The sequence below is a fragment of the Coregonus lavaretus genome, assembly GCF_964263955.1.
Source record: "Coregonus lavaretus genome assembly, contig: HAP1_SCAFFOLD_483, whole genome shotgun sequence".
In the NCBI taxonomy this organism is placed as follows: Eukaryota; Metazoa; Chordata; class Actinopteri; order Salmoniformes; family Salmonidae; genus Coregonus; species Coregonus lavaretus.
Genome location: NW_028160694.1, coordinates 90,115 through 117,870, shown reverse-complemented (window position 1 = coordinate 117,870; position 27,756 = coordinate 90,115). Strand labels below are relative to the sequence as shown.

Below are 27,756 nucleotides of genomic sequence, written 5' to 3'. Positions count from 1 at the left end.
TTCTGGCTGTGCCGGGTGGAGATTATAACAGAACCATGCCAAGATGTTCAAAAATGTTCATAAGTGACAAGCATGGTCAAATAATAATCAGGAATAAATCTCAGTTGGCTTTTCATAGCCGATCATTAAGAGTTGAAAACAGCAGGTCTGGGACAGGTAGGGGTTCCATAACCGCAGGCAGAACAGTTGAAACTGGAATAGCAGCAAGGCCAGGCGGACTGGGGACAGCAAGGAGTCACCACGGCCGGTAGTCCCGACGTATGGTCCTAGGGCTCAGATCTCTCAGTTGGCTTTTCATAGCCGATCATTAAGAGTTGAAAACAGCAGGTCTGGGACAGGTAGGGGTTTCGTAGCCGCAGGCAGAACAGTTGAAACTGGAATAGCAGCAAGGCCAGGCGGACTGGGGACAGCAAGGTGTCATCATGCCCGGTAGTCCTGACGTATGGTCCTAGGGCTCAGGTTCTCAGAGAGAAAGAGAGAACGAGAGAATTAGAGAGAGCATACTTAAATTCACACAGGACACTGGATAAGACAGGAGAAGTACTCCAGGTATAACCAACTAACCCCAGCCCCCCGACACATAAACTACTGCAGCATAAATACTGGAGGCTGAGACAGGAGCGGTCCGGAGACACTGTGGCCCCATCCGAAGAAACCCCCGGACAGGGCCAAACAGGAAGGATATAACCCCACCCACTCCGCCAAAGCACAGCCCCCGCACCACTAGAGGGATATCCCCAACCACCAACTTACAATCCTGAGACAAGGCCGAGTATAGCCCACAGAGGTCTCCACCACAGCACAAACCAAGGGGGGGGCGCCAACCCAGACAGGAAGATCACGTCAGTAACTCAACCCACTCAAGTGACGCACCCCTCCCAGGGACGGCATGAAAGAGCACCAGCAAGCCAGTGACTCAGCCCCTGCAACAGGGTTAGAGGCAGAGAACCCCAGTGGAGAGGGGAACCGGCCTGGCAGAGACAGCAAGGGCTGTTCGTTGCTCCAGCCTTTCCGTTCACCTTCACACTCCTGGGCCAGACTACACTCAATCATATGACCTACTGAAGAGATAAGTCTTCAGTAAAGACTTAAAGGTTGAGACCGAGTCTGCGTCTCTCACATGGGTAGGCAGACTGTTCCATAAAAATGGAGATCTATAGGAGAAAGCCCTGCCTCCCGCTGTTTGCTTAGAAATTCTAGGGACAATTAGGAGGCCTGCGTCTTGTGACCGTAGCGTACGTATTGGTATGTACGGCAGGATCAACTCGGAAAGATAGGTAGGAGCAAGCCCATGTAACGCTTTATAGGTTAACAGTAAAACCTTGAAATCAGCCCTTGCCTTAACAGGAAGCCAGTGTAGGGAAGCTAGCACTGGAGTAATATGATCAAATTTCTTGGTTCTAGTCAGGATTCTAGCAGCCGTATTTAGCACTAACTGAAGTTTATTTAGTGCTTTATCCGGGTAGCCGGAAAATAGAGCATTGCAGTAGTCTAACCTAGAAGTAACAAATGCATGGATTAATTTTTCTGCATCATTTTTGGACAGAAAATTTCTGATTTTTGCAATGTTACGTAGATGGAAAAAAGCTGTCCTTGAAACAGTCTTGATATGTTCGTCAAAAGAGAGATCAGGGTCAAGAGTAACGCCTAGGTCCTTCACAGTTTTATTTGAGACGACTTTACAACCATCAAGATTAATTGTCAGATTTAACAGAAGATCTCTTTGTTTCTTGGGACCTAGAACAAGCATCTCTGTTTTGTCCGAGTTTAAAAGTAAAAAGTTTTCAGCCATCCACTTCCTTATGTCTGAAACACAGGCTTCTAGCGAGGGCAATTTTGGGGCTTCACCATGCTTCATTGAAATGTACAGCTGTGTGTCATCCGCATAGCAGTGAAAGTTAACATTATGTTTTCGAATAACATCCCCAAGAGGTAAAATATATAGTGAAAACAATAGTGGTCCTAAAACGGAACCTTGAGGAACACCGAAATGTACAGTTGATTTGTCGGAGGACAGACCATTCACAGAGACAAACTGATATCTTTCCGACAGGTAGGATCTAAACCAGGCCAGAACTTGTCCGTGTAGACCAATTTGGGTTTCCAGTCTCTCCAAAAGAATGTGGTGATCGATGGTGTCAAAGGCAGCACTAAGGTCTAGTAGCACGAGGACAGATGCAGAGCCTCGGTCTGACGCCATTAAAAGGTCATTTACCACCTTCACAAGTGCAGTCTCAGTGCTATGATGGGGTCTAAAACCAGACTGAAGCATTTCGTATACATTGTTTGTATTCAGAAAGGCAGTGAGTTGCTGCGCAACAGCTTTTTCTAAAATTTTTGAGAGGAATGGAAGATTCGATATAGGCCGATAGTTTTTTATATTTTCCGGGTCAAGGTTTGGCTTTTTCAAGAGAGGCTTTATCACTGCCACTTTTAGTGAGTTTGGTACACATCCGGTGGATAGAGAGCTGTTTATTATGTTCAACATAGGAGGGCCAAGCACAGGAAGCAGCTCCTTCAGCAGTTTAGTAGGAATAGGATCCAGTATGCAGCTTGAAGGTTTAGAGGCCATGATTATTTTCATCATTGTGTCAAGAGATATAGTACTAAAACACTTAAGTGTCTCTCCCGATCCCAGGCCCTCGCAGAGCTGTGCAGATCCAGGACAGCTAAGCCCTGGAGGAATACGCAGATTCAAAGAGGAGTCCGTAATTTGCTTTCTAATGGTCATGATCTTTTCCTCAAAGAAGTTCATGAATTTATCACTGCTGAAGTGAAAGCCATCCTCTCTTGGGGAATGCTGCTTTTTAGTTAGCTTTGCAACAGTATCAAAAATAAATTTTGGATTGTTCTTATTTTCCTCGATTAAGTTGGAAAAGTAGGATGATCGAGCAGAAGTGAGGGCTCTTCGGTACTGCACGGTACTGTCTTTCCAAGCTAGTCGGAAGACTTCCAGTTTGGTGTGGCGCCATTTCCGTTCCAATTTCCTGGAAGCTTGCTTCAAAGCTCGGGTATTTTCTGTATACCAGGGAGCTAGTTTCTTATGACAAATGTTTTTCGTTTTTAGGGGTGCAACTGCATCTAGGGTATTGCATCTAGGGTATTGTTAAATTGAGTTCCTCAGTTAAGTGGTTAACTGATTTTTGTCCTCTGACGTCCTTGGGTAGGCAGAAGGAGTCTGGAAGGGCATCAATGAATTTTTGTGTTGTCTGAGAATTTATAGCACGACTTTGATGCTCCTTGGTTGGGGTCTGAGCAGATTATTTGTTGCGATTGCAAACGTAATAAAATGGTGGTCCGATAGTCCAGGATTTTGTGGAAAAACATTAAGATCTACAACATTTATTCCATGGGACAAAACTAGGTCCAGAGTATGACTGTGGCAGTGAGTAGGTCCAGAGACATGTTGGACAAAACCCACTGAGTCGATAATGGCTCCGAAAGACTTTTGGAGTGGGTCTGTGGACTTCTCCATGTGAATATTAAAATCACCAAAAATTAGAATATGATCTGCTATGACTACAAGGTCTGATAGGAATTCAGGAAACTCAGAGAGGAACGCTGTATATGGCCCAGGAGGCCTGTAAACAGTAGCTATAAAAAGTGATTGAGTAGGCTGCATAGATTTCATGACTAGAAGCTCAAAAGATGAAAACGCCATTTTTTTTTTTGTAAATTGAAATTTGCTATCGTAAATGTTAGCAACACCTCCGCCTTTGCGGGATGCACGGGGAATATGGTCACTAGTGTAACCAGGAGGTGAGGCCTCATTTAACACAGCAAATTCATCAGGCTTAAGCCATGTTTCAGTCAGGCCAATCACATCAAGATTATGATCAGTGATTAGTTCATTGACTATGACTGCCTTTGAAGTGAGGGATCTAACATTAAGTAACCCTATTTTGAGATGTGAGGTATCACGATCTCTTTCAATAATGGCAGGAATGGAGGAGGTCTTTATCCTAATAAGATTGCTAGGGTGAACACCGCCATGTTTAGTTTTGCCCAACCTAGATCGAGGCACAGACACAGTCTCAATGGGTATGGCTGAGCTGACTACACTGACTGTGCTATTGGCAGACTCCACTAAGCTGGCAGGTTGGCTAACAGCCTGCTGCCTGGCCTGCACCCTATTTCACTGTGGGGCTAGAGGAGTTAGAGCCCTATCTATGTTGGTAGATAAGAGGAGAGCACCCCTCCAGCTAGGATGGAGTCCGTCACTCCTCAGCAGGTCAGGCTTGGTCCTGTTTGTGGGTGAGTCCCAGAAAGAGGGCCAATTATCCACAAATGTTATCTTTTGGGAGGGGCAGAAAACAGTTTTCAACCAGCGATTAAGTGCTGAGACTCTGCTGTAGAGCTCGTCACTTCCCCTAACTGGGAGGGGGCCAGAGACAATTACTCGATGCCGACACATCTTTCTAGCTGATTTACACGCTGAAGCTATGTTGCACTTGGTGACCTCTGACTGTTTCATCCTAACATCGTTGGTGCCGACGTGGATAACAATATCTCTATACTCTCTACACTCGCCAGTTTTAGCTTTAGCCAGCACCATCTTTAGATTAGCCTTAACGTCGGTAGCCCTGCCCCCTGTCACTAAGCTAAGGATCCTGGGAATAAACACCTCCCTCTGCAACTGGATCCTGGACTTCCTGACGGGCCGCCCCCAGGTGGTAAGGGTAGGTAACAACACATCTGCCACACTGATCCTCAACACGGGGGCCCCTCAGGGGTGCGTGCTCAGTCCCCTCCTGTACTCTCTGTTCACCCATGACTGCATGGCCAGGCACGACTCCAACACCATCATTAAGTTTGCCGACGACACAACAGTGGTAGGCCTGATCACCGACAACGATGAGACAGCCTATAGGGAGGAGGTCAGAGATCTGGCCGTGTGGTGCCAGGACAACAACCTCTCCCTCAACGTGACCAAGACAAAGGAGATGATTGTGGACTACAGGAAAAAAAAGAGGACTGAGCACGCCCCCATTCTCATCGACGGGGCTGTAGTGGAACAGGTTGAGAGCTTCAAGTTCCTTGGTGTCCACATCACCAACGAACTATCATGGTCCAAACACACCAAGACAGTCGTGAAGAGGGCACGACAAAGCCTATTCCCCCTCAGGAGACTAAAAAGATTTGGCATGGGTCCTCAGATCCTCAAAAAATTCTACAGCTGCACCATCGAGAGCATCCTGACTGGTTGCATCACCGCCTGGTATGGCAACTGCTTGGCCTCTGACCGCAAGGCACTACAGAGGGTAGTGCGTACGGCCCAGTACATCACTGGGGCAAAGCTCCCTGCCATCCAGGACCTCTATACCAGGCGGTGTCAGAGGAAGGCCCTCAAAATTGTCAAAGACTCCAGTCACCCTAGTCATAGACTGTTCTCTCTGCTACCGCACGGCAAGCGGTACCGGAGTGCCAAGTCTAGGTCCAAAAGACTTCTCAACAGCTTCTACCCCCAAGCCATAAGACTCCTGAACAGCTAATCATGGCTACCCGGACTATTTGCACTGCCCCCCCACCCCATCCTTTTTACGCTGCTGCTACTCTGTTAAGTATTTATGCATAGTCACTTTAACTCTACCCACATGTACATATTACCTCAACTACCTCAACTAGCCGGTGCCCCCGCACATTGACTATGCAACGGTACCCCCCTGTATATATAGCCTCCCTACTGTCACTTTATTCTATTGTATATATAGCCTCCCTACTGTCACTTTATTTTTTACTTCTGCTCTTTTTTTCTCAACACTTTTTTGTTGTTGTTTTATTCTTACTTTTTTGTTTAAAATAAATGCACTGTTGGTTAAGGGCTGTAAGTAAGCATTTCACTGTAATGTCTGCACCTGTTGTATTCGGCGCATGTGACCAATAAAATTTGATTTGATTTGATTTGATTTGGTAAACAGTGTATGATCGCTGGGTGATTCGTTTTAAGTCTAATACTGCGGGTAATGGAGTCGCCAATGACTAGGGTTTTCAATTTGTCAGAGCTAATGGTGGGAGCCTTCGGAGTCTCAGACCCCGTAACGGGAGGAGTAGAGACTAGAGAAGACTCAGACTCAGACTCCGACTCGCTACATAATGGGGAAAACCGGTTGAAGGTTTCTGTCGGCTGAATGAGCGACACCGGTTGAGCATTCCAACAGTATTTCCCTCCAGAAGCCATGAGAAAGTTGTCCGGCTGCGGGGACTGTGCGGGGGGATTTATACTAACGTTACTGTCTGTACTTACTGGTGGCACAGACGCTGTTTCTTCCTTTCCTACACTGATATTACCCTTGCCTAACGATTGCGTCTGAAGCTGGGCTTGTAGCACAGCTATTCTCGCCGTAAGGCGAAAATTCTCCTGTATATTATGAGTACAGCGACTGCAATTAGAAGACATCATGTTAATGTTACTACTTAGCTTCGGCTGTTGAAGATGTTGATGAACCATGTCCAGATAAAGCGTCCGGAGTGAAAAAGTTGAATAAGGGAAAAAAGTTGCGATGGAAAAAAGGAAAATAACGTAAAGTTGGCAGCTAAAACGCACAGGAAAATGACTCTTCTGTCTCGGGATAAACGTCCGGGGTGAAAAAGTTTAACGAAAAAAGATGAGTGAGGACAAAACTAAAAAGTTGGTAAATTTGTTGAACACAGAGATTGATTAAACGTTTATTAAAAGTAAAACGTGAATAGTTTGGCAGGTAGCCAAGTAGCAACAAACAGCACAGCAGTACGGAGACAATGCGGAAGCGAGACGGAAGTCACGTGAATACCTCTCTGAGTGGTTCTAGAGTGTCCCAGTCCTGTAGATGAATACCTCTCTGAGTGGTTTTACAGTGTCCCAGTCCTGTAGATGAATACCTCTCTGAGTGGTTCTACAGTGTCTCAGTCCTGTAGATGAATACCTCTCTGAGTGGTTCTACAGTGTCTCAGTCCTGTAGATGAATACCTCTCTGAGTGGTTTACAGTGTCCCAGTCCTGTAGATGAATACCTCTCTGAGTGGTTTTACAGTGTCTCAGTCCTGTAGATGAATACCTCTCTGAGTGGTTCTACAGTGTCTCAGTCCTGTAGATGAATACTTCTCTGAGTGGTTTTACAGTGTCCCAGTCCTGTAGATGAATACCTCTCTGAGTGGTTCTACAGTGTCCCAGTCTTGTAGATGAATACCTCTCTGAGTGGTTTTACAGTGTCCCAGTCCTGTAGATGAATACCTCTCTGAGTGGTTTTACAGTGTCTCCGTCCTGTAGATGAATACCTCTCTGAGTGGTTTTACAGTGTCCCAGTGCTGTAGATGAATACCTCTCTGAGTGGTTTTACAGTGTCTCAGTCCTGTAGATGAATACCTCTCTGAGTGGTTTTACAGTGTCCCAGTCCTGTAGATGAATACCTCTCTGAGTGGTTCTACAGTGTCCCAGTCCTGTAGATGAATACCTCTCTGAGTGGTTTTACAGTGTCCCAGTCCTGTAGATGAATACCTCTCTGAGTGGTTCTACAGTGTCTCAGTCCTGTAGATGAATACCTCTCTGAGTGGTTCTACAGTGTCTCAGTCCTGTAGATGAATACCTCTCTGAGTGGTTTACAGTGTCCCAGTCCTGTAGATGAATACCTCTCTGAGTGGTTTTACAGTGTCTCAGTCCTGTAGATGAATACCTCTCTGAGTGGTTTTACAGTGTCCCAGTCCTGTAGATGAATACCTCTCTGAGTGGTTCTACAGTGTCCCAGTCCTGTAGATGAATACCTCTCTGAGTGGTTTTACAGTGTCCCAGTCCTGTAGATGAATACCTCTCTGAGTGGTTTTACAGTGTCTCCGTCCTGTAGATGAATACCTCTCTGAGTGGTTTTACAGTGTCCCAGTGCTGTAGATGAATACCTCTCTGAGTGGTTTTACAGTGTCTCAGTCCTGTAGATGAATACCTCTCTGAGTGGTTTTACAGTGTCCCAGTCCTGTAGATGAATACCTCTCTGAGTGGTTCTACAGTGTCTCCGTCCTGTAGATGAATACCTCTCTGAGTTGTTTTACAGTGTCCCAGTCCTGTAGATGAATACCTCTCTGAGTGGTTCTACAGTGTATCTGTCCTGTAGATGAATACCTCTCTGAGTGGTTTTACAGTGTCTCAGTCATGTAGATGAATACCTCTCTGAGTGGTTTTACAGTGTCCCAGTCCTGTAGATGAATACCTCTCTGAGTGGTTTTACAGTGTCCCAGTCCTGTAGATGAATACCTCTCTGAGTGGTTCTACAGTGTCCCAGTCCTGTAGATGAATACCTCTCTGAGTGGTTTTACAGTGTCCCAGTCCTGTAGATGAATATCTCTCTGAGTGGTTTTACAGTGTCTCCGTCCTGTAGATGAATACCTCTCTGAGTGGTTTTACAGTGTCCCAGTCCTGTAGATGAATACCTCTCTGAGTGGTTTTACAGTGTCCCAGTCCTGTAGATGAATACCTCTCTGAGTGGTTTTACAGTGTCCCAGTCCTGTAGATGAATACCTCTCTGAGTGGTTCTACAGTGTCCCAGTCCTGTAGATGAATACCTCTCTGAGTGGTTCTACAGTGTATCAGTCCTGTAGATGAATACCTCTCTGAGTGGTTTTACAGTGTCCCAGTCCTGTAGATGAATACCTCTCTGAGTGGTTCTACAGTGTCCCAGTCCTGTAGATGAATACCTCTCTGAGTGTTTTTACAGTGTCCCAGTCCTGTAGATGAATACCTCTCTGAGTGGTTCTCCAGTGTCCCAGTCCTGTAGATGAATACCTCTCTGAGTGGTTTTACAGTGTCCCAGTCCTGTAGATGAATACCTCTCTGAGTGGTTCTACATTGTCCCAGTCCTGTAGATGAATACCTCTCTGAGTGGTTCTACAATGTTTCCCCACTGTGTTTAATCTACATGATATATCAGCTCTTACTGGTCAGAATTGAAGGAATGATGGATGGCGCTAAACACAGGGAAATTCTTGAGGGAAACCTGTTTCAGTCTTCCAGAGATTTGAGACTGGGACGGAGGTTCACCTTCCAGCAGGTCAATGACCCTAAGCATACTGCTAAAGCAAGACTTGAGTGGTTTAAGGGGAAACATTTAAATATCTTGGAATGGCCTAGTCAAAGCCCAGACAATCTGTGGTATGACTTAAAGATTGCTGTACACAAGCAGAACCCATCCAACTTGAAGGAGCTGGAGCAGTTTTGCCTTGAAGAATGGGCAAAAATCCCAGTGGCTAGATGTGCCAAGCTTATAGAGACATAACCCAAGAGACTTGCAGCTGTAATTGCTCAAAAGGTGGCTCTACAAAGTATTGACTTTGGGGGGTGAATAGTTATGCACGCTCAAGTTTTCAGTTTTTTTGTCTTATTTCTTGTTTGTTTCACAATAAAAAATATTTTTCATCTTCAAAGTGGTAGGCATGTTGTGTAAATCAATTGATACAAACCCCAAAAAAATCAATTTTAATTCCAGGTTGTAAGGCAACAAAATAGGAAAAATGCCAAGGGGAGTGAATACTTTCGCAAACCACTTATATATATATATATATATACATTTATAATTAAAATGAATATGTTTTGTTTAACTGATTGAACAAACGTTTTTTTTTTTACTTTTATTTGTGGTGTGGTTTTCATATCAGCCCTTTTGAGCTTCCCATCCTCACCTGAACACCGTTTTTACCTGTTTATTTATCTGCAGTGTTTTGTCTTTCACTTCTTTTCTTTGGTGTGAAGAAAACCTAAAACCTAATTGACAAATGGTTTCACTTGCTATGACTTGTTATGTTTAAACTGTGATTTAAACTGAGACTCAGTGATATGACATGTAAGGCTGTGTGTCTGCTTGATTTCATATATGTACCTGATTTCCATTCAGACTGCTTTGTCCAGCCAAGTGGCACTTTGTGGGATACATTGAATGTAATGGAGTTGAAGTTGTGTTTCCAGCTGTCCACAGGATGGCGCCAGAGCAGCATAACTGGACTGGTGGGACCTGAGTAATATACCAGGGAAATACACTATATATACAAAAGTATGTGGACACCCCTTCAAATTAGTGGATTCGGCTATTTCAGCCAAACCCGTTGCTGACAGGTGTATAAAATCGAGCACACAGCCATGCAATCTCCATAGACAAACATTGGCAGTAGAATGGCCTTACTGAAGAGCTCAGTGACTTTCAACATGGCACCGTCATAGGATGCCACCTTTCCAACAAGTCACATTTCTGCCCTGCTAGAGCTGCCCCGGTCAACTGTAAGTGCTGTTATTGTGAAGTGGAAACGTCTAGGAGCAACAACGGCTCAGCCGTGAAGTTGTAGGCCACACAAGCTCACAGAACGGGACCGCTTAGTGTCTATGGAGATTCCATGTCTGTGTGCTCGATTTTATACACCTGTCAGCAACCGGTGTGGCTGAAATAGCCAAATCCACTAATTTGATATGGGTGTCCACATACTGCTGTATATATAGTGTATAGTTACACAGTGTATTCGGAAAGTATTCAGACCCCTTGACTTTTTCCACATTTTGTTAAATTACAGCCTTATTCTAAAATTGATTAAATTGATTAAATTGTTTTTTTTCCTCATCAATCTACAAACAATATCGCATAATGACAAAGTTATGGGTTTTTAGAACTCCTGTGTTGTCTTGGTTGTGTGCTTAGGCTCATTGTCCTGTTGGAAGGTGAACCTTCACCCCAGTCTGAGGTCCAGAGCGCTCTGGAGCAGGTTTTCATCAAGGATCTTTCTGTACTTTGCTCTGTTAATCTTTCCCTCGATCCTGACTAGTCTCCCAGTCCCTGCCACTAAAAAACATCCCCACAGCATGCTGCCACCACCATGTTTCACCGTAGGGATGGTACCAGGTTTCCTCCAGATGTGACGCTTGGCATTCAGGCCAAAGAGATCAATCTTGGTTTCATCAGACCAGAGAATCTTGTTTCTCATGGTCTGAGAGTCTTTAGGTGCCTTTTGGCAAACTCCAAGCGGGCTGTCATGTGCCTTTTACTGAGGAGTGGCTTCCGTCTGGTCACTCTACCATAAAGACCTGATTGGTGGAGTGCTGCAGAGATGTCCTTCTGGAAGGTTCTCCCATATCCACAGAGGAACTCTGGAGCTCTGTCAGAGTGACCATCGGGTTCTTGGTCACCTCCCTGACCAAGGCCCTTCTCCCCCGATTGCTCAGTTTGGCCGGGCGGCAAGCTCTAGGAAGAATCTTGGTGGTTCCAAACTTATTCCATTTAAGAATGATGGAGGCCACTGTGTTCTTGGGGACCTTCAATGCTGCAGACATTTTTTGGTACCCTTCCCCTCGGCACAATCCTGTCTCGGAGCTCTACGGACAATTCCTTCGACCTCATGGCTTGGTTTTTGCTCTGACATGCACTGTCAACTGTGGGACCTTATATAGACAGGTGTGTGCCTTTCCAAATCATGTCCAATCAATTGAATTTACCACAGGTGGAATCCAATCAAGTTGTAGAAACATCTCAGGGATGATCAACGGAAACAGGATGCACATGAGCTCAATTTCGAATCTCATAGCAAAGGGTCTGAAAACTTCTGTAAATAAGGTATTTCTATATATTTGCAAACATGTCTAAAAACCTGTTTTCACTTTGTCATTATGGGGTATTGTGTGTAAATTGATGGTGAAAAATAACTAATTTAATCTATTTTAGTATAAGGCTGTAACATAACAAAATGTGGAAAAAGTCAAGGGGTCTGAATACTTTTTGAATGCACTGTAGATATGGTGTGGACTGTATACTCAATACAATCTAAATCTGATACCTCACTGTCTGTCTTGGACTGATACTGCTTTTTAAACTGCTCTGGTCAGTCTACTCAAATATTTGGACTATACATTTTTCTCTCTACAAGCAATACTTTGATAATTTGTCATTTCTAATAATGATACATTCATTTATGAATAGATATGGCAGGTTGCAGGACACTGATTTAACTGAAAATGTTGAAAAATATACTGCCAATATCTTCCCCACCGAAGAATAGCAGTGTGGTTTTAATATGATTTGACTCTTTGCAGGCTGTCAGGCTGTCTAGTCACAGAGGAAGGCTGTGCTTCTCTGGTCTCAGCTCTGAAGTCAAACCCCTCACACCTGAGAGAGCTGGATCTGAGTAACAATGACCTGAAGGATTCAGGAGTGAAGCTGCTCTCTGCTGGACAGGGGAATCCCCACTGTAAACTGGAGACTCTGAGGTCAGTATTCCTGTAGTTGGTCAACAAGTGATAACTGTTCACCAGATCCACATGTGTTTACCAGGCACACATAGTCCACACCATATGTGTTTGGACAGTGAAGCTTACAGTTTTAAATGTGGTGCTATGCTCCAGCATTTTGGATTTGAGATATAATGTGGTCCTCTGTAGCTCAGCTGGTAGAGCACGGCGCTTGTAACGCCAAGGTAGTGGGTTTGATCCCCGGGACCACCCATACACAAAAATGTATGCACGCATGACTGTAAGTCGCTTTGGATAAAAGCGTCTGCTAAATGGCATATTATTATTATTATTATAATGTTTCATATTAGGCAACAGAATGTAATGTCACCTTTTATTTGAGGGTATTTTCATACATATCTGTGTTACTGTTTAGAAATGAAAGGACTTTATGTGTCTAGTTCTCCCATTTGAAAAGTTGTAATAATTTGGACATATTCACTTATATTGTATTAAAGTAGTAATAAGTTTAGTATTTGGTCCCATATTCCTTACCCACTGTGATTTACATCAAGCTTGTGATTCTACAAACTTGTTGAATACATTTGCAGTTTGTCTTGGTTGTGTTTTGGATGATGTTTTTCCCAATAGAAACTGAATGGTGAATAATGTCCTGTCATTTTGGAGTCACTTCGCGTGTATTGTCAGTAAGAATAGAAGATGTTTCTGAACACTTCTACATTCATGTGGATGCTAACATGATTATGAATAATCATGAATAAATCGTGAATGATGATGAATGAGAAAAATATAAATGTTTCTATCTACAAGCAATACTTTGATAATTTGTCATTTCTAATAATGATACATTAATTTATGAATAGATATGTCAGGTTTCAGGACGCTGATATATCTGAATATGTTGAAAAAAATATACTGTCACTATTTTCACCACCAAAGAATATCAGTGTGGTTTTAATATGATTTGACTCTTTGCAGGCTGTCACGCTGTCTAGTCACAGAGGAAGGCTGTGCTTCTCTGGTCTCAGCTCTGAAGTCAAACCCCTCACACCTGAGAGAGCTGGACCTGAGCTACAATCACCCAGGAGACTCAGGAGTCAGACTGCTCTCTGCTGGACTGGAGGATCCACACTGCAGACTGGAGAAACTCAAGTATGTACAGGGTTTATGTCAATGTTCATATCAGACATGTTGGAGTTATCAGGCTAGTTAAGACAAACATTCTGACCACCACTTGGACTAAGTTATGCGATGTCCGTCTCCAGTCCTTTTCTGCCGTCCATGACGATGTTAACTCCAGTGGTGGAAAAAGTACCCAATTGTCATACTTGAGTAAAAGTAAAGATCCCTTAATAGAAAATGACTCAACCAAAAGTGAAAGTCACCCAGTAAAATACTACTTGAGTAAAAGTCTAAAAGTATTTGGTTTTAAATATACTTATGTATCAAAAGATAAATGTAATTGCTAAAATATACTAAAGTATCAAAAGTAAAAGTACAAGTATAAATCATTTCAAATTCCTTACATAAAGCAAACCAGAAGATTTTCTTGTTTTTAAAATGTACGTTCAGCCAGACAATTTACAATCAAAGCATTTGTGTTTAGTGAGTCTGCCAGATCAGAGGCAGTAGGGATGTTCTCTTGATAAATGTGTGAATTGGACCATTTTCTGTCCTGCTAAGCATTCAAAATGTAACGAGTACTTTTGGGTGTCAGGGAAAATGTATGGAGTAAAAAGTACATTATTTTCTTTAGGAATGTAGTGAAGAAAGTAAAAGTAGTCAAAAATATGAATAGTAAAGTAAAGTACATATACCCCCAAAAAACTACTTAAGAAGTACTTTAAAGTATTTTTACCTAAGTACTTTACACCACTGGTTAACTCTCTTTCTTAGCTAGCTCGACTATGTACTTGCCTCTGCTATCAATACACTGTGCTAACATTAGCCTAGACTGGACCACAGAAAATAACAGTTTTAAACAGTTGTAAAAACCCACTTCTTCCAGATAGAATAGTTCCTGTAGATTCAGACTTACTCATCGCCCAATCTTTTGTTATGTCTCGTGGGTTTCATAACCACGTCTGTATAACAATTCAATAATGATGAGACAGGAGACAGGAATCAGTTCAACCATTTATCTGGAACGTGATCATCTCAACACATACAATCCCCCATGATGCTCTGCAGCACAACCCCAATATACAACAAATACATAAATAAATGGACACAAAACAAAACTCAGAGGAATTTAAATGTTCATTTCTAGAAAGTAGGGCCATGGGATAGGGTCAGAAAGGTCAGTATGTTTGATAACTGGTTACAGAGGTGACATAATAAGCATAAGGTCCATTATAACACAGTGAAGTAGAGGTGGGAGCTAAAAGCAGACATGGACAGTGAGACGGTGTGAGGAGGTCAGGGGTGAAACACTAGATCAGGAGAGGTAGAAATGGCAGGGCTGGAAATAGACACAGAGACACATTCTGATCATGGCTCAGACCTGACCTGAGACACCCAAACAGAAGATGCCATAGCAAAGTCCTGTCCAGTAGGCTATATGGGATTTCCTTTCATCAAAATCCTACACATGGAAATGTTTCCAGTGTGTGTGTGTGTCCAGCATGTGTGTTTGTGTCCAGCGTGTGTGTGTCCAGTGTGTGTGTGTGTGTCCAGTGTGTGTGTGTGTATGTCCAGTGTGTGTGTGTGTGTGTGTGTGTGTGTGTCCAGTGTATGTCCAGTGTGTGTCCAGTGTATGTCCGTGTGTGTGTCCAGTGTGTGTGTGTGTGTGTCCAGTGTGTGTGTGTCCAGTGTGTGTGTGTGTGTTGAGTGTGTGTGTTTGTTCAGTGTGTGTGTGTCTAGTGTGTGTATGTGTGTTCAGTGTGTGTGTGTGTCCAGTGTGTGTGTGTGTCATGTGTGTGTGTGTGTGTGTTCAGTGTGTGTGTGTGTCTAGTGTGTGAATGTGTGCTCAGTGTGTGTGTTCAGTGTGTGTGTCCAGTGTGTGTGTGTGTGTGCTCAGCGTGTGTGTGTTCAGTGTGTGTGTGTGTCCAGTGTGTGTGTGTCCAGTGTGTGTGTGTGTGTGTGTGTCTAGTGTGTGTGTGTGTGTGTGTGTGTTCAGTGTGTTTGTGTGTGTGTCCAGTGTGTGGTGTCCAGTGTGTGTGTGTGTGTGTGTGTGTGTGTGGTCAGTGTGTGTGTGTCCAGTGTGTGTGTGTGTCCAGTGTGAGTGTATCCAGTGTGTGTGTGTCCATTGTGTGTGTTTGTCCAGTGTGTGTGTGTGTGTGTGTGTATGTGTTTGTGTGTGTCCCGTGTGTGTTTGTGTGTGTGTGTGTGTGTGTTTGTGTGTGTCCAGTGTGTGTGTGTGTCCAGTGTGTGTGTGTGTCCAGTGTGTGTGTTCAGTGTGTGTGTGTGTGTGTATCAAGTGTGTGTGTGTGTGTGTGTGTGTGTGTGTGTGTGTGTGTGTGTTCAGTGTGTGTGTGTGTGTGTGTTCAGTGTGTGTGTCTAGTGTGTGTGTGTGTTTGTGTGTCCAGTGTATGTGTGTGTGTGTGTGTCCGGTGTGTGTGTGTGTGTGTGTGTTTAGTGTGTGTCCAGTGTGTGTGTGTCCAGTGTGTGTGTGTGTTTGTGTCCAGTGTGAGTGTGTCCAGTGTGTGTGTTTGTTCAGTGTGTGTGTGTGTGTGTGTGTGTGTGTGTGTGTGTGTGTGTGTGTATTTGTGTGTGTCCAGTGTGTGTGTGTGTCCAGTGTGTGTGTGTCCAGTGTGTGTGTGTGTGTGTTCAATGTGTGTGTGTGTGTTCAGTGTGTGTGTGTGTGTGTCTAGTGTGTGTGTGTGTGTGTCCAGCGTGTTTGTGTGTGTCCAGTGTGTGTGTTCAGTGTGTGTGTGTCCAGTGTGTGTGTGTGTGTGTTCAGTGTGTGTGTGTGTGTGTTCAGTGTGTGTGTGTGTGTGTGTGTGTTCAGTGTGTGTGTGTCCAGTGTGTGTCCAGTGTGTGTGTGTGTGTGTGTGTCTAGTGTGTGTGTGTGTGTTCAATGTGTTTGTGTGTGTGTCCAGTGTGTGTGTGTGTGTGTGTGTTCAGTGTGTGTGTGTGTGTGGTCAGTGTGTGTGTGTCCAGTGTGTGTGTGTGTGTCCAGTGTGAGAGTGTCCAGTGTGTGTGTGTCCAGTGTGTGTGTTTGTCCAGTGTGTGTGTGTGTGTGTGTGTGTGTATGTCTGTGTGTGTTTGTGTGTGTCCAGTGTGTGTTTGTGTGTGTGTGTGTGTTTGTGTGTGTCCAGTGTGTGTGTGTGTCCAGTGTGTGTGTGTGTGTGTCCAGTGTGTGTGTTCAGTGTGTTTGTGTGTGTGTCCAGTGTGTGTGTGTGTGTGTGTGTGTGTGTGTGTTCAGTGTGTGTGTGTGTGTGTGTGTTCAGTGTGTGTGTATAATGTGGGTGTGTGTGTTTGTCCAGTGTGTGTGTCTAGTATGTGTGTGTGTGTGTGTTTGTCCAGTGTATGTGTGTGTGTGTTTGTCCAGTGTGTGTGTGTCCAGTGTGTGTGTGTTTGTGTCCAGTGTGAATGTGTCCAGTGTGTGTGTGTCCAGTGTGTGTGTTTGTTCAGGGTGTGTGTGTGTGTTTGTGTGTGTCCAGTGTGTGTGTGTGTGTGTGTGTGTGTGTGTGTATTTGTGTGTGTCCAGTGTGTGTGTGTGTCCAATGTGTGTGTGTCCAGTGTGTGTGTTCAGTGTGTTTGTGTGTGTGTCCAGTGTGTGTGTGTGTGTTCAATGTGTGTGTGTGTGTGTTCAGTGTGTGTGTGTGTGTCTAGTGTGTGTGTGTGTCCAGTGTGTTTGTGTGTGTGTCCAATGTGTGTGTTCAGTGTGTGTGTGTGTGTGTGTGTGTGTGTGTTCAGTTTGTGTGTGTGTGTGTGTGTGTGTCTAGTGTTTGTGTGTGTGTGTGTGTGTGTGTCCCCAGTGTGTTTGTGTGTGTGTCCAGTGTGTGTGTTCAGTGTGTGTGTGTGTGTCCAGAGTGTGTGTGTGTGTCCAGTGTGTGTGTGTGTGTGTGTGTGCTTGTGTGTGTCCAGTGTGTGTGTGTGTGTCCAGTGTGTGTGTGTCCAGTGTGTGTGTGTGTGTGTGTGTCCAGTGTGTGTGTGTGTTTGTGTGTGTCCAGTGTTTGTGTGTCCAGTGTGTGTGTTCAGTGTGTGTGTTTGTGTCTAGTGTGTGTGTGTGCGTGTGTTTAGTGTGTGTGTGTTTAGTGTGTGTGTGTGTTTAGTGTGTGTGTTTAGTGTGTGTGTGTTCCCAGTGTGTGTGTGTGTGTGTGTGTTTAGTGTGTGTGTGTGTGTTCCCAGTGTGTTTGTGTATGTGTTGTGTTTGACACAGGGACACTGAGGAGTCAACACCATAAACCCTAAACCCTGGAAAGAGGGGCTCAGTGAATGTGGAGTGGAATGTGTTCAGGTGGGTCAGTGTGTCAGAGGAGACTCTGTATAAGGACAGAGTGCCGGCTGGCCAGTCCAGATACACTCCTACTCTGTGGGAGCTGGAGGAGGGGACGTCTATGGTAGTGGACTTATTATTGTGACAGGCAGAGTAACTGTTGTCAAAGCAGATCAGACTCCAGGACTTGTCATTCCATCCAATCCTACAGTCATCACCCCATCCTCTCCTGCTGATTCCTTTATATGCCACTCCCATACCAGCCCTTCCTCTCCTGCTGATTCCTTTATATGTCACTCCTATACCAGCCCTTCCTCTCCTGCTGATTCCTTTATATGCCACTCCTATACCAGCCCCTCTCCCACTCCACTCTACCTCCCAGTAACAGCGCCCAGTCAGACCCTCTCTACACAGCACCTGTCTACAGTCCTCAAATCTCTCTGGGTGATCAGGATACGGCTGCTCCTCTCTCCTACATGTCACCTTTCTGTTCTCCTCAGACAGAGAGAGGAATCTGTTTACTGTGTTTGGGCCAAGTGTGAGATCACAGACATCTGATGGATGAAACCAGACACAATATTAGAAATCATCATCATTCACATTAATATGTTAACTCACTTTTCACTAATTCATTTAATGTAGATGTTTCTAGGTATCAAAAGGAGAAGTTAAGGTAACTTGAGATTTGTTGAATGATCATATGTTATACTGTATGGTAATATAAAACACACTTATTCCCATTAATTACACACACACACACACATTTCTAAAGTCACACGAACACGCCACACACAGACACACACATTGTCAAAGCAACTCTTTGTAAACTTTGGTGTCCCTGATTTGTGCTTCTGTAGAACTACAGCTGATATTTAATATGACCAAGTAAGTAATGATGATGGCTTTGACTTTGACTTCACTTGAATTAAGACTTATTCTTAGTCATATTCTTCCCAGCAGTCAACACTCACATTTTCTATGTCCAGGTTTCATTGTGTTCTCTCCACCATGTTCCACACTGTAGCGGTAAGCAGAAGAACAGACAGTCATTGAGGGATACACCTGAACTCACACACACACACACACACACACACACACACGCACACACACACACACACACACACACACACACACACACACACACACACACACACACACACACACACACACACACACACACACACACACACACACACACAACACACACACACACACACACACAGTCTTTATATAACTTAGTCCAAGTGGTGGTCAGAATGTTTGTCTTAACTAGACTGATAACTCCAACATGTCTGATATGAACATTGACATAAACCCTCTACATACTTGAGTTTCTCCAGTCTGCAGTGTGGATCCTCCAGTCCAGCAGAGAGCAGTCTGACTCCTGAGTCTCCTGGGTGATTGTAGCTCAGGTCCAGCTCTCTCAGGTGTGAGGGGTTTGACTTCAGAGCTGAGACCAGAGAAGCACAGCCTTCCTCTGTGACTAGACAGCCTGACAGCCTGCAAAGAGTCAAATCATATTAAAACCACACTGCTATTCTTTGGTGGTGAAAATAGTGGCAGTATAGTTTTTCAACATATTCAGATATATCAGTGTCCTGAAACCTGACATATCTATTCATAAATTAACGTATCATTATTAGAAATTATCAAAGTACTGCTTGTAGAGAGAAACATATAAATAGAAAAATGTATAATACAAATATTTGAGTAGACTGACCAGACCAGTTTAAAAAAGCAGTATCAGTCAAAAGACAATCAGATTTAGATTGTATTGAGTATACAGTCCACACCATATCTAGTTTGACAGTGAAGCTAACATTTTAAATGTGGCTCTATACTCCAGCATTTTGGATTTGAGATCTAATGTTTCATATGAGGTGACAGTATTTAATGTCACCTTTTATTTGAGGGTATTTTAATACATAAGTATTCTGACCAATTCACTTATAGTGTATTAAACTAGTCAAAAGTTTAGTATTTGGTCCCAAACTCGTTGGTTGCATTTGCAGTTTGTTTTTTGTTTTGGTTGTGTTTTGGGATTTGTTTTGTCCAATAGTAACTGAATGGTGGATGATGACTGGAGTAATTTTCTGTCTAAGTGAGTAGATAACATGTTTCTAAACACTACTAAATTAATCCTGATGATGCAATGATTAAGAAAAATCATGAATTAATCATGAATAATAATGAGTGAGAAAGTAACAGAGGCTACAACAAAACATGCTAACCTCTCACCATTAATCATCATTCACGATTTCTAAACGGTAAAATATATATACAGTGGGGAAAAAAAGTATTTAGTCAGCCTCCAATTGTGCAAGTTCTCCCACTTAAAAAGATGAGAGAGGCCTGTAATTTTCATCATAGGTACACGTCAACTATGACAGACAAAATGAGAATTGTTTTCTCCAGAAAATCACATTGTAGGATTTTTAATGAATTTATTTGCAAATTATGGTGGAAAATAAGTATTTGGTCAATAACAAAAGTTTCTCAATACTTTGTTATATACCCTTTGTTGGCAATGACACAGGTCAAACGTTTTCTGTAAGTCTTCACAAGGTTTTCACACACTGTTTCTGGTATTTTGGCCCATTCCTCCATGCAGATCTCCTCTAGAGCAGTGATGTTTTGGGGCTGTCGCTGGGCAACACGGACTTTCAACTCCCTCCAAAGATTTTCTATGGGGTTGAGATCTGGAGACTGGCTAGGCCACTCCAGGACCTTGAAATGCTTCTTACGAAGCCACTCCTTCGTTGCCCGGGCGGTGTGTTTGGGATCATTGTCATGCTGAAAGACCCAGCCACGTTTCATCTTCAATGCCCTTGCTGATGGAAGGAGGTTTTCACTCAAAATCTCACGATACATGGCCCCATTCATTCTTTCCTTTACACGGATCAGTCGTCCTGGTCCCTTTGCAGAAAAACAGCCCCAAAGCATGATGTTTCCACCCCCATGCTTCCCAGTAGGTATGGTGTTCTTTGGATGCAACTCAGCATTCTTTGTCCTCCAAACACGACGAGTTGAGTTTTTACCAAAAAGTTCTATTTTGGTTTCATCTGACCATATGGCATTCTCCCAATCCTCTTCTGGATCATCCAAATGCACTCTAGCAAACTTCAGACGGGCCTGGACATGTACTGGCTTAAGCAGGGGGACACGTCTCGCACTGCAGGATTTGAGTCCCTGGCGGCATAGTGTGTTACTGATGGTAGGCTTTGTTACTTTGGTCCCAGCTCTCTGCAGGTCATTCACTAGGTCCCCCAGTGTGGTTCTGGGATTTTTGCTTGCTTGTGATCATTTTGACCCCACGGTGTGAGATCTTGCGTGGAGCCCCAGATCGAGGGAGATTATAAGTGGTCTTGTATGTCTTCCATTTCCTAATAATTGCTCCCACAGTTGATTTCTTCAAACCAAGCTGCTTACCTATTGCAGAGTCAGTCTTCCCAGCCAGGTGCAGGTCTACAATTTTGTTTCTGGTGTCCTTTGACAGCTCTTTGGTCTTGGCCATAGTGTAGTTTGGAGTGTGACTGTTTGAGGTTGTGGACAGGTGTCTTTTATACTGATAACAAGTTCAAACAGGTGCCATTAATACAGGTAACGAGTGGAGGACAGAGGAGCCTCTTAAAGAAGAAGTTACAGGTCTGTGAGAGCCATAATTCATGCTTGTTTGTAGGTGACCAAATACTTATTTTCCACCATAATTAGCAAATTAATTAATTAAAAATTATACAATGTGATTTTCTGGATTTTTTTTCCTCAATTTGTCTGTCATAGTTGACGTGTACCTATGATGAAAATTACAGGCCTCTCTCATCTTTTTAAGTTGGAGAACTTGCACAATTGTTGGCTGACTAAATACTTTTTTCCCCCACTGTATATATGAATACCTTTAAATAAAAGGAGACATTCTATACTGTTGCCTAATATGAAACATTATATCTGAAATGCAAAATGCTGGAGCATAGCACCAAATTTAAAACTGTAAGCTTCACTGTCCAAACACATATGGTGTGGACTATGTGTGCCTGGTAAACACATGTGGATCTGGTGAACAGTTATCACTTGTTGACCAACTACAGGAATACTGACCTCAGAGTCTCCAGTTTACAGTGGGGATTCCCCAGTCCAGCAGAGAGCAGCTTCACTTCTGAATCCTTCAGGTCATTGTTACTCAGATCCAGCTCTCTCAGGTGTGAGGGGTTTGACTTCAGAGCTGAGACCAGAGAAGCACAGCCTTCCTCTGTGACTCCACAGCCTGACAGCCTGACAGAGAGATCATCATGATTTCACAAACTGTTAATCTAACACCAGTAGTGTAGAAGGACAATGGCAGATGCATTTGGTTTATTCTCTTAAACAACTTATAGATTCATCTTCCGTCTCCTATAATTGTATGGTCATAGTGTTATACTAATGTGAACATCAATGCATTGATTCAATATGCTATTCAATAATACATATATTTCTCTAAACTGAATATTTCTTCCTGATGATTAGTACTTAAATGTCATTTTATGTACTCACAGAGCAGCTCTGGAGGCTTTGACCACTGGCAGCAGCCTCAGAAGACCTTCCTCTGATCTGGAGTATTTCTTCAGGTCAAACACATCCAGCTCCTTTTCTGAAGTCAGCAACACAAAGACCAGAGCTGACCACTGTGCAGGTGACAGTTCTTCTTCTGAGATACTTCCTGAGCTCAGGTAGCTTTGGATCTCCTCCACTAGAGAATGGTCATTCAGTTCATTCAGACAGTGGAACAGATTGATGCACCTCTCTGGAGAGGGATTCTCCCTGATCTTCTCCTTGATGTACTTGACTGTTTCTTCATGGCTCTGTGAGCTGCTTCTTGTCTTTGTCAGTAGACCTCGTAAGTGCTTCTGATTGGACTCCAGTGAGAGGCCCAGAAGGAATCGGAGGAACAGGTCCAGGTTTCCTGTCTCACTTTGTAAGGCTTTATCCACAGCACTCTTGAAGACTGTAACTTCAGGCTTGTAGTCTCTGAACAGCGCAAAAAAGTAGCTGAACATTGATTGAGGTTCGGCCATTAGATTCTCATTGTTGTTGATGAATGAGAGGAACACATATACAGCAGCCAGAAACTCCTGAATGCTCAGATGCACGAAGCAGTACACCTTGTCCTGGTACAGCCCACATTCCTCTTTAAAGAGCTGTGTGCACAATCCTGAGTACACTGAGGCTTCATTGACATCAATGCCAGCCTCTTTCAGGTCTTCTTCATAGAAAATCAGATTGCCCTTCACAAGCTGTTGAAAAGCCAGTTTTCCCAGTGACAGAATGCTCTCTTTATTCCAGTGTGGACGTGTCTCTTCTTTCCCAAGATACTTTTCATTCTTCTGTTTGGTATGAAACACCACAAGGTGTGTGTACATCTCAGTCAGAGTCTTGGGCATCTCTTCTGTCTTGTCTGTACTCAACATGTGTTCAAGGACTGTTGCAGAAATCCAACAGAAGACTGGAATGTGGCACAAGATGTGGAGGCTCCTTGATGTCTTTATGTGTGAGATGATTCTGCTGGCCAGGTCCTCATCATTGAATCTCTTCCTGAAGTACTCCTCCTTCTGTGGGTCATTGAACCCTCGTACCTCTGTCACCTGGTCAACACACCCTGAAGGGATCATATTGGCTGCTGCAGGTCGGGTAGTTATCCAGAGGAGAGCAGAGGGAAGCAGATTTCCCTTGATGAGATTTGTCAGCAGAACATCCACTGAGGTTGACTTTGTGACGTCACAACAGATCTTGTTCTTCTGGAAGTCTAGGGGCAGTCGGCACTCATCCAGACCATCAAAGATGAACAGAACTTTGTACTTGTCATAGTTGGAGATTATTGATTCTTTGGTTTCCATTGAGAAGTGATTGAGAAGTTCAATGAAAGTGTGTTTGTCCTTTTTCATCAAATTCAGCTCCCGAAAAGGGAATGAAAATACAAATTGGACATCCTGATTTGCTTTTCCTTCAGCCCAGTCCAGAATGAACTTCTGCACAGAGACTGTTTTTCCAATGCCAGCGACTCCCTTTGTCAGCACAGTTCTGATAAGTTTGTCTTGTCCAGTTAAGGGTTTGAAGATGTCGTTACATTTGATTGCAGTCTCTGGTCTTGCTTGTTTCCTGTTTGTTGTCTCAATCTGTCTCAGCTCATGTTCATTATTGACCTCTCCTGTTCCACCCTCTATGATGTAGAGCTCTGTGTAGATCTTATTGAGAAGTGTTGGGTTTCCTTGTTTAGCGATCCCCTCAAATACACATTGAAACTTCTTCTTTAGATTAGATTTGAGTTTACGTTGGCAAATCACAGCAAGCTCATCTGAATCTAGAAATAACACAGAGGATATTAATTTTACGTCTGTTTTAATGCCTACAGTATTCTAGGACTGTTATACATTTTAAATTATAATAATTTCTTCGCTTAACTGACTGTATAAATGTTTTCCTAATGCATTACAGACTGGTGTGACTGATTATATTATTATTGTCTCTCTCTCTCTCTCTCTCTCTCTCTCTCTCTCTCTCTCTCTCTCTCTCTCTCTCTCTCTCTCTCTCTCTCTCTCTCTCTCTCTCTCTCTCTCTCTCTCTCAAAACAACACAACACAACAACACATCCCTGCTGCTACTTGATGAGGTCACTAGGTGTTGTGTTAAGGCTGCTACAATATCATTGAGTTACACAGCTACTTTAGCTGTACTTTAGCTACAGCATTTAAATGTTCTAAAACAGCATTCAACATGAGGCAGACAGCTCTTACTTTTCTCCAGTGTGTCAGCAAGCTCCTTCTGGTTCATTTTCCTCAGGACGTGCAGTGTGATCTTCAGAGCCCCCTCTCTGGCACTGCTCTCCTGCTTCTCATCTTCAGCATCCACCACTTCCTTATCCTGCTTCTGACTCTCAAAGCCTTCTGGGAGTTCCGGACTAAGAATCCTCTTGAACATCTTCAGCTCGTTCTTCACAAATGTCATAATATTCTCTTCAAGCAACTGAAATAAATCAAGTAAATAAGTTAAGCAAGAGAATAATTGCTTTCTCATTAACACATGAATGAATGATTGACAGATCAACTTTACTTGAGGTAAACAAAAACAAATGTACATAACAGGACCACATACACTGAATATGGAGGCCAGGTCTGTTTGATGACTCTGGGAAGACTGACCACTGAGAATCTCTGACTCTGATCTCTCCTGTTGGTTTCTGTGGACAAAACATGAGATTACATCTCCTCATCCAGGGAGTGCACACACACACACACACACACACACACACACACACACACACACACACACACACACACACACACACACACACACACACACACACACACACACACACACACACACACACACACACACACAGGGAGGGATTGTTGTGTTTGTTTGATATTGTTTCAGGACTATGAAAATGGAAAAAAGGTTTAGCCTACGGATTATGAAAACAACAAAAATAAGTGGTAAAATGGGAGAGGAGAAATGACTAGAGACAGTGTTGTTTAACTCACTGACCATGACCCATGAGTTCTTCTTACCTTTGTTCACTAGAAAAGTCTCCCTCTCTGAAGTATAGAGGTTGAACCATAGACCAGTCACTCTTCATGGACACACAGCTGGGTACAGGGGAGGCTGGTCTCTCCTGCTTGATTGGGCTTCAACACAACAGAGACAAACATTACATCTCTCATCTACTCTGAGCTCAGATGGGTGAAACATAAGAAGAGTTTCATTCCAAAACGCTATATATCCATTTTCAGAAATGTTGGTCAATTAGCTTTTATTGTTTAAAGAAATTATTAAACCACTACAAGGCGTTATAAAGGCGTCTAAAGTGTAATTTCCACTTTAAAATGTCAGACTTGATTTTCCCTGATGAAAAATGTATGAACCCCTTCAGAAAATATCCCTTAATTATAATCCACCTAAAAATACACATTTGCTATTGCTGCAGGATTATGTTCCTGCTGTGAGAAACAGGGTCAAATTAAGATATGGCATCTGTAAATGCATTCATCTTAAGGTAGCTAGGTGAGACAACCACGCATCACAGTCAAATATACAGGATACGAACATTACATTCCAGCTAAACAATGGTTTTAAATCACATCTCAAATCTAATCTCCTATATAGCGTTTTGGAAAATAAATTCTTAAACAATATTTTCAGCTCATCTCTTAGTTTTGGTGTCATGTTCCCCAAAGAGACGCATTTTAGAGGCAGGGCCCCCCTCCTCTCTCTCCCCAGAGAGACTCATTTTAGAGGCAGGGCCCCCCTCCTCTCTCTCCCCAGAGAGACTCCTTTTAGAGCACTGACCCCTAAACAGAGATGCAGCATGTTGGTTGCGGTTAACACAGTGTTCTCTTTTATTCATAATCTCTCAGAAATAAAACATTAAGTAACAGACACATCCAAACAGTCAGGTTATTTAATGCAATTACTTTTTCTAGCCCAATGACTACTCAAAACCCGCCCACAAGGCCTGAAAACTAGGCCAAAACATAGACCCTGATAGGCCTACATCTTATTTCAGACAGCCTCCAGTAGCCTGGGCAAGATGTAGGCAAGATGTAAGCTGAATGATTTAGCAGCTTGCTTAGTTCAAATTGACAGATTCATTTATTTAACATGAATAGCAAGACGATGTTGAGGTAGGAAGTGCTTCTGTTGCCCAGTAGCCTGCTGGAATAGGCTACTGAGGATGGGGTCGTAATTTCAATCTCTGAATGAAATATTAATAACATGGATATGAACTGAATAGGCCTATGCTTGTCAACAACAGCCAGGTTATTTCTTTACCTGTAGCCTAATCTGGCTGACTGTTACCCTCTCTCTCTCTCTCTCTCTCTCTCTCTCTCTCTCTCTCTCTCTCTCTCTCTCTCTCTCTCTCTCGCTCTCTCTCGCTCTCTCTCGCTCTCTCCCGCTCTCTCTCTCTCGCTCTCTCTCGCTCGCTCTCTCTCTCTCGCTCTCTCTCGCTCTCTCTCTCTCGCTCTCTCTCTCTCGACTCTCTCTCTCTCTCTCTCTCTCTCTCTCTCTCTCTCTCTCTCTCTCTCTCTCTCTCTCTCTCTCTCTCTCTCTCTCTCTCTCTCTCTCTCTCTCTCTCTCTCTCTCTCTCTCTCTCTCTCACCTGCTGTCTCAACCTCTGAATGCTCGGTTAGCTACCGTTAGAGCCAATGACCTTCAAATCAAATTGTATTTCTCACATGCGCTGAATAGAACAGCTGTACACTTTACTGTGAAATGCTTACTAACGAGCCCTTTCCCAACAATGCAGTTAAAAAGTAAGAAAAATTAGCTAAATAAAAAAAGGAAATAGTAACACAATGAAATAACAATAATGAGGCTATAAGGAGTACCAGTACTGAGTCAATGTGCAGGGGTACCAGGTAGTTGAGGTAATAACTAGACTATATACAAGGAGTACCAGTACTGAGTCAATTTGCAGTGGTAAAATAAATGGTAAAATGGGAGAGGAGAAATTACTAGAGACAGTGTTGTTTAACTCACTGACCATGACCCATGAGTTCTTCTTACCTTTGTTCACTAGAAAAGTCTCCCTCTCTAAACACTATAGGATGATCCATAGACTTGTCACTCTTCATGGACACACAGCTGGGTACAGGGGAGGCTGGTCTCTCCTGCTTGATTGGACTTCAACACAACAGAGACAAACATTACGTCTCTCATCTACTCTGAGCTCAGATGGGGAAACAAGAGTTTCATTCCAAAACGCTATATATCCATTTTCAGAAATGTTGGTAAATTAGATTTTATTGTTTAAAAAAACTTGGAAAGAGATTGATGTGTTATTTCTCTATCTAATCATGGCATGGGGTTGGTTGTAAAATGACAGACATGTATTTGTTTAAAATCTATCAATTGATGGTTTAATATCAGAGATAGCCTCACTCTCATAGAAATAGAAATCTGGGTTGTACAGTGTCAAATGTAAGACATTTTTAATACACACAGTTGAAGTCGGAAGTTTAGGTTGGAGTCATTAAAACTCGTTTTTCAACCACTCCACAAATGTCTTGTTAACAAACTATAGTTTTGGCAAGTCGGTTAAGACATCTACTTTGTGCATGACACAAGTAATTTTTCCAACAATTGTTTACAGACAGATTATTTCACTTATAATTCACTGTATCACAATTCCAGTGGGTCAGAAGTTTACATAAACT

At 43.2% G+C, this 27,756-nt stretch overlaps 1 protein-coding gene across 1 annotated transcript in view; it reads right to left on the bottom strand.

Annotated features, from left to right (window-relative positions):
- The window catches only part of LOC311121542 (NACHT, LRR and PYD domains-containing protein 3-like), a 220,119-nt gene extending 192,999 nt beyond the window's left edge, over positions 1 to 27,120 (bottom strand). The window contains exons 1-7 of the mRNA XM_084196023.1: positions 27,107 to 27,120; positions 25,111 to 25,227; positions 24,695 to 24,779; positions 24,337 to 24,565; positions 22,100 to 23,903; positions 21,665 to 21,838; positions 18,896 to 19,069 (exon numbers count right to left, since the gene is read on the bottom strand). Coding sequence (XP_084052149.1) covers positions 18,896 to 19,069; positions 21,665 to 21,838; positions 22,100 to 23,903; positions 24,337 to 24,565; positions 24,695 to 24,779; positions 25,111 to 25,178 — 2,534 coding nt within the window. The 5' untranslated portion in view covers positions 25,179 to 25,227; positions 27,107 to 27,120. The remainder of the gene's footprint in view (positions 1 to 18,895; positions 19,070 to 21,664; positions 21,839 to 22,099; positions 23,904 to 24,336; positions 24,566 to 24,694; positions 24,780 to 25,110; positions 25,228 to 27,106) is intronic.
- Positions 27,121 to 27,756: the final 636 nt, after the last annotated feature.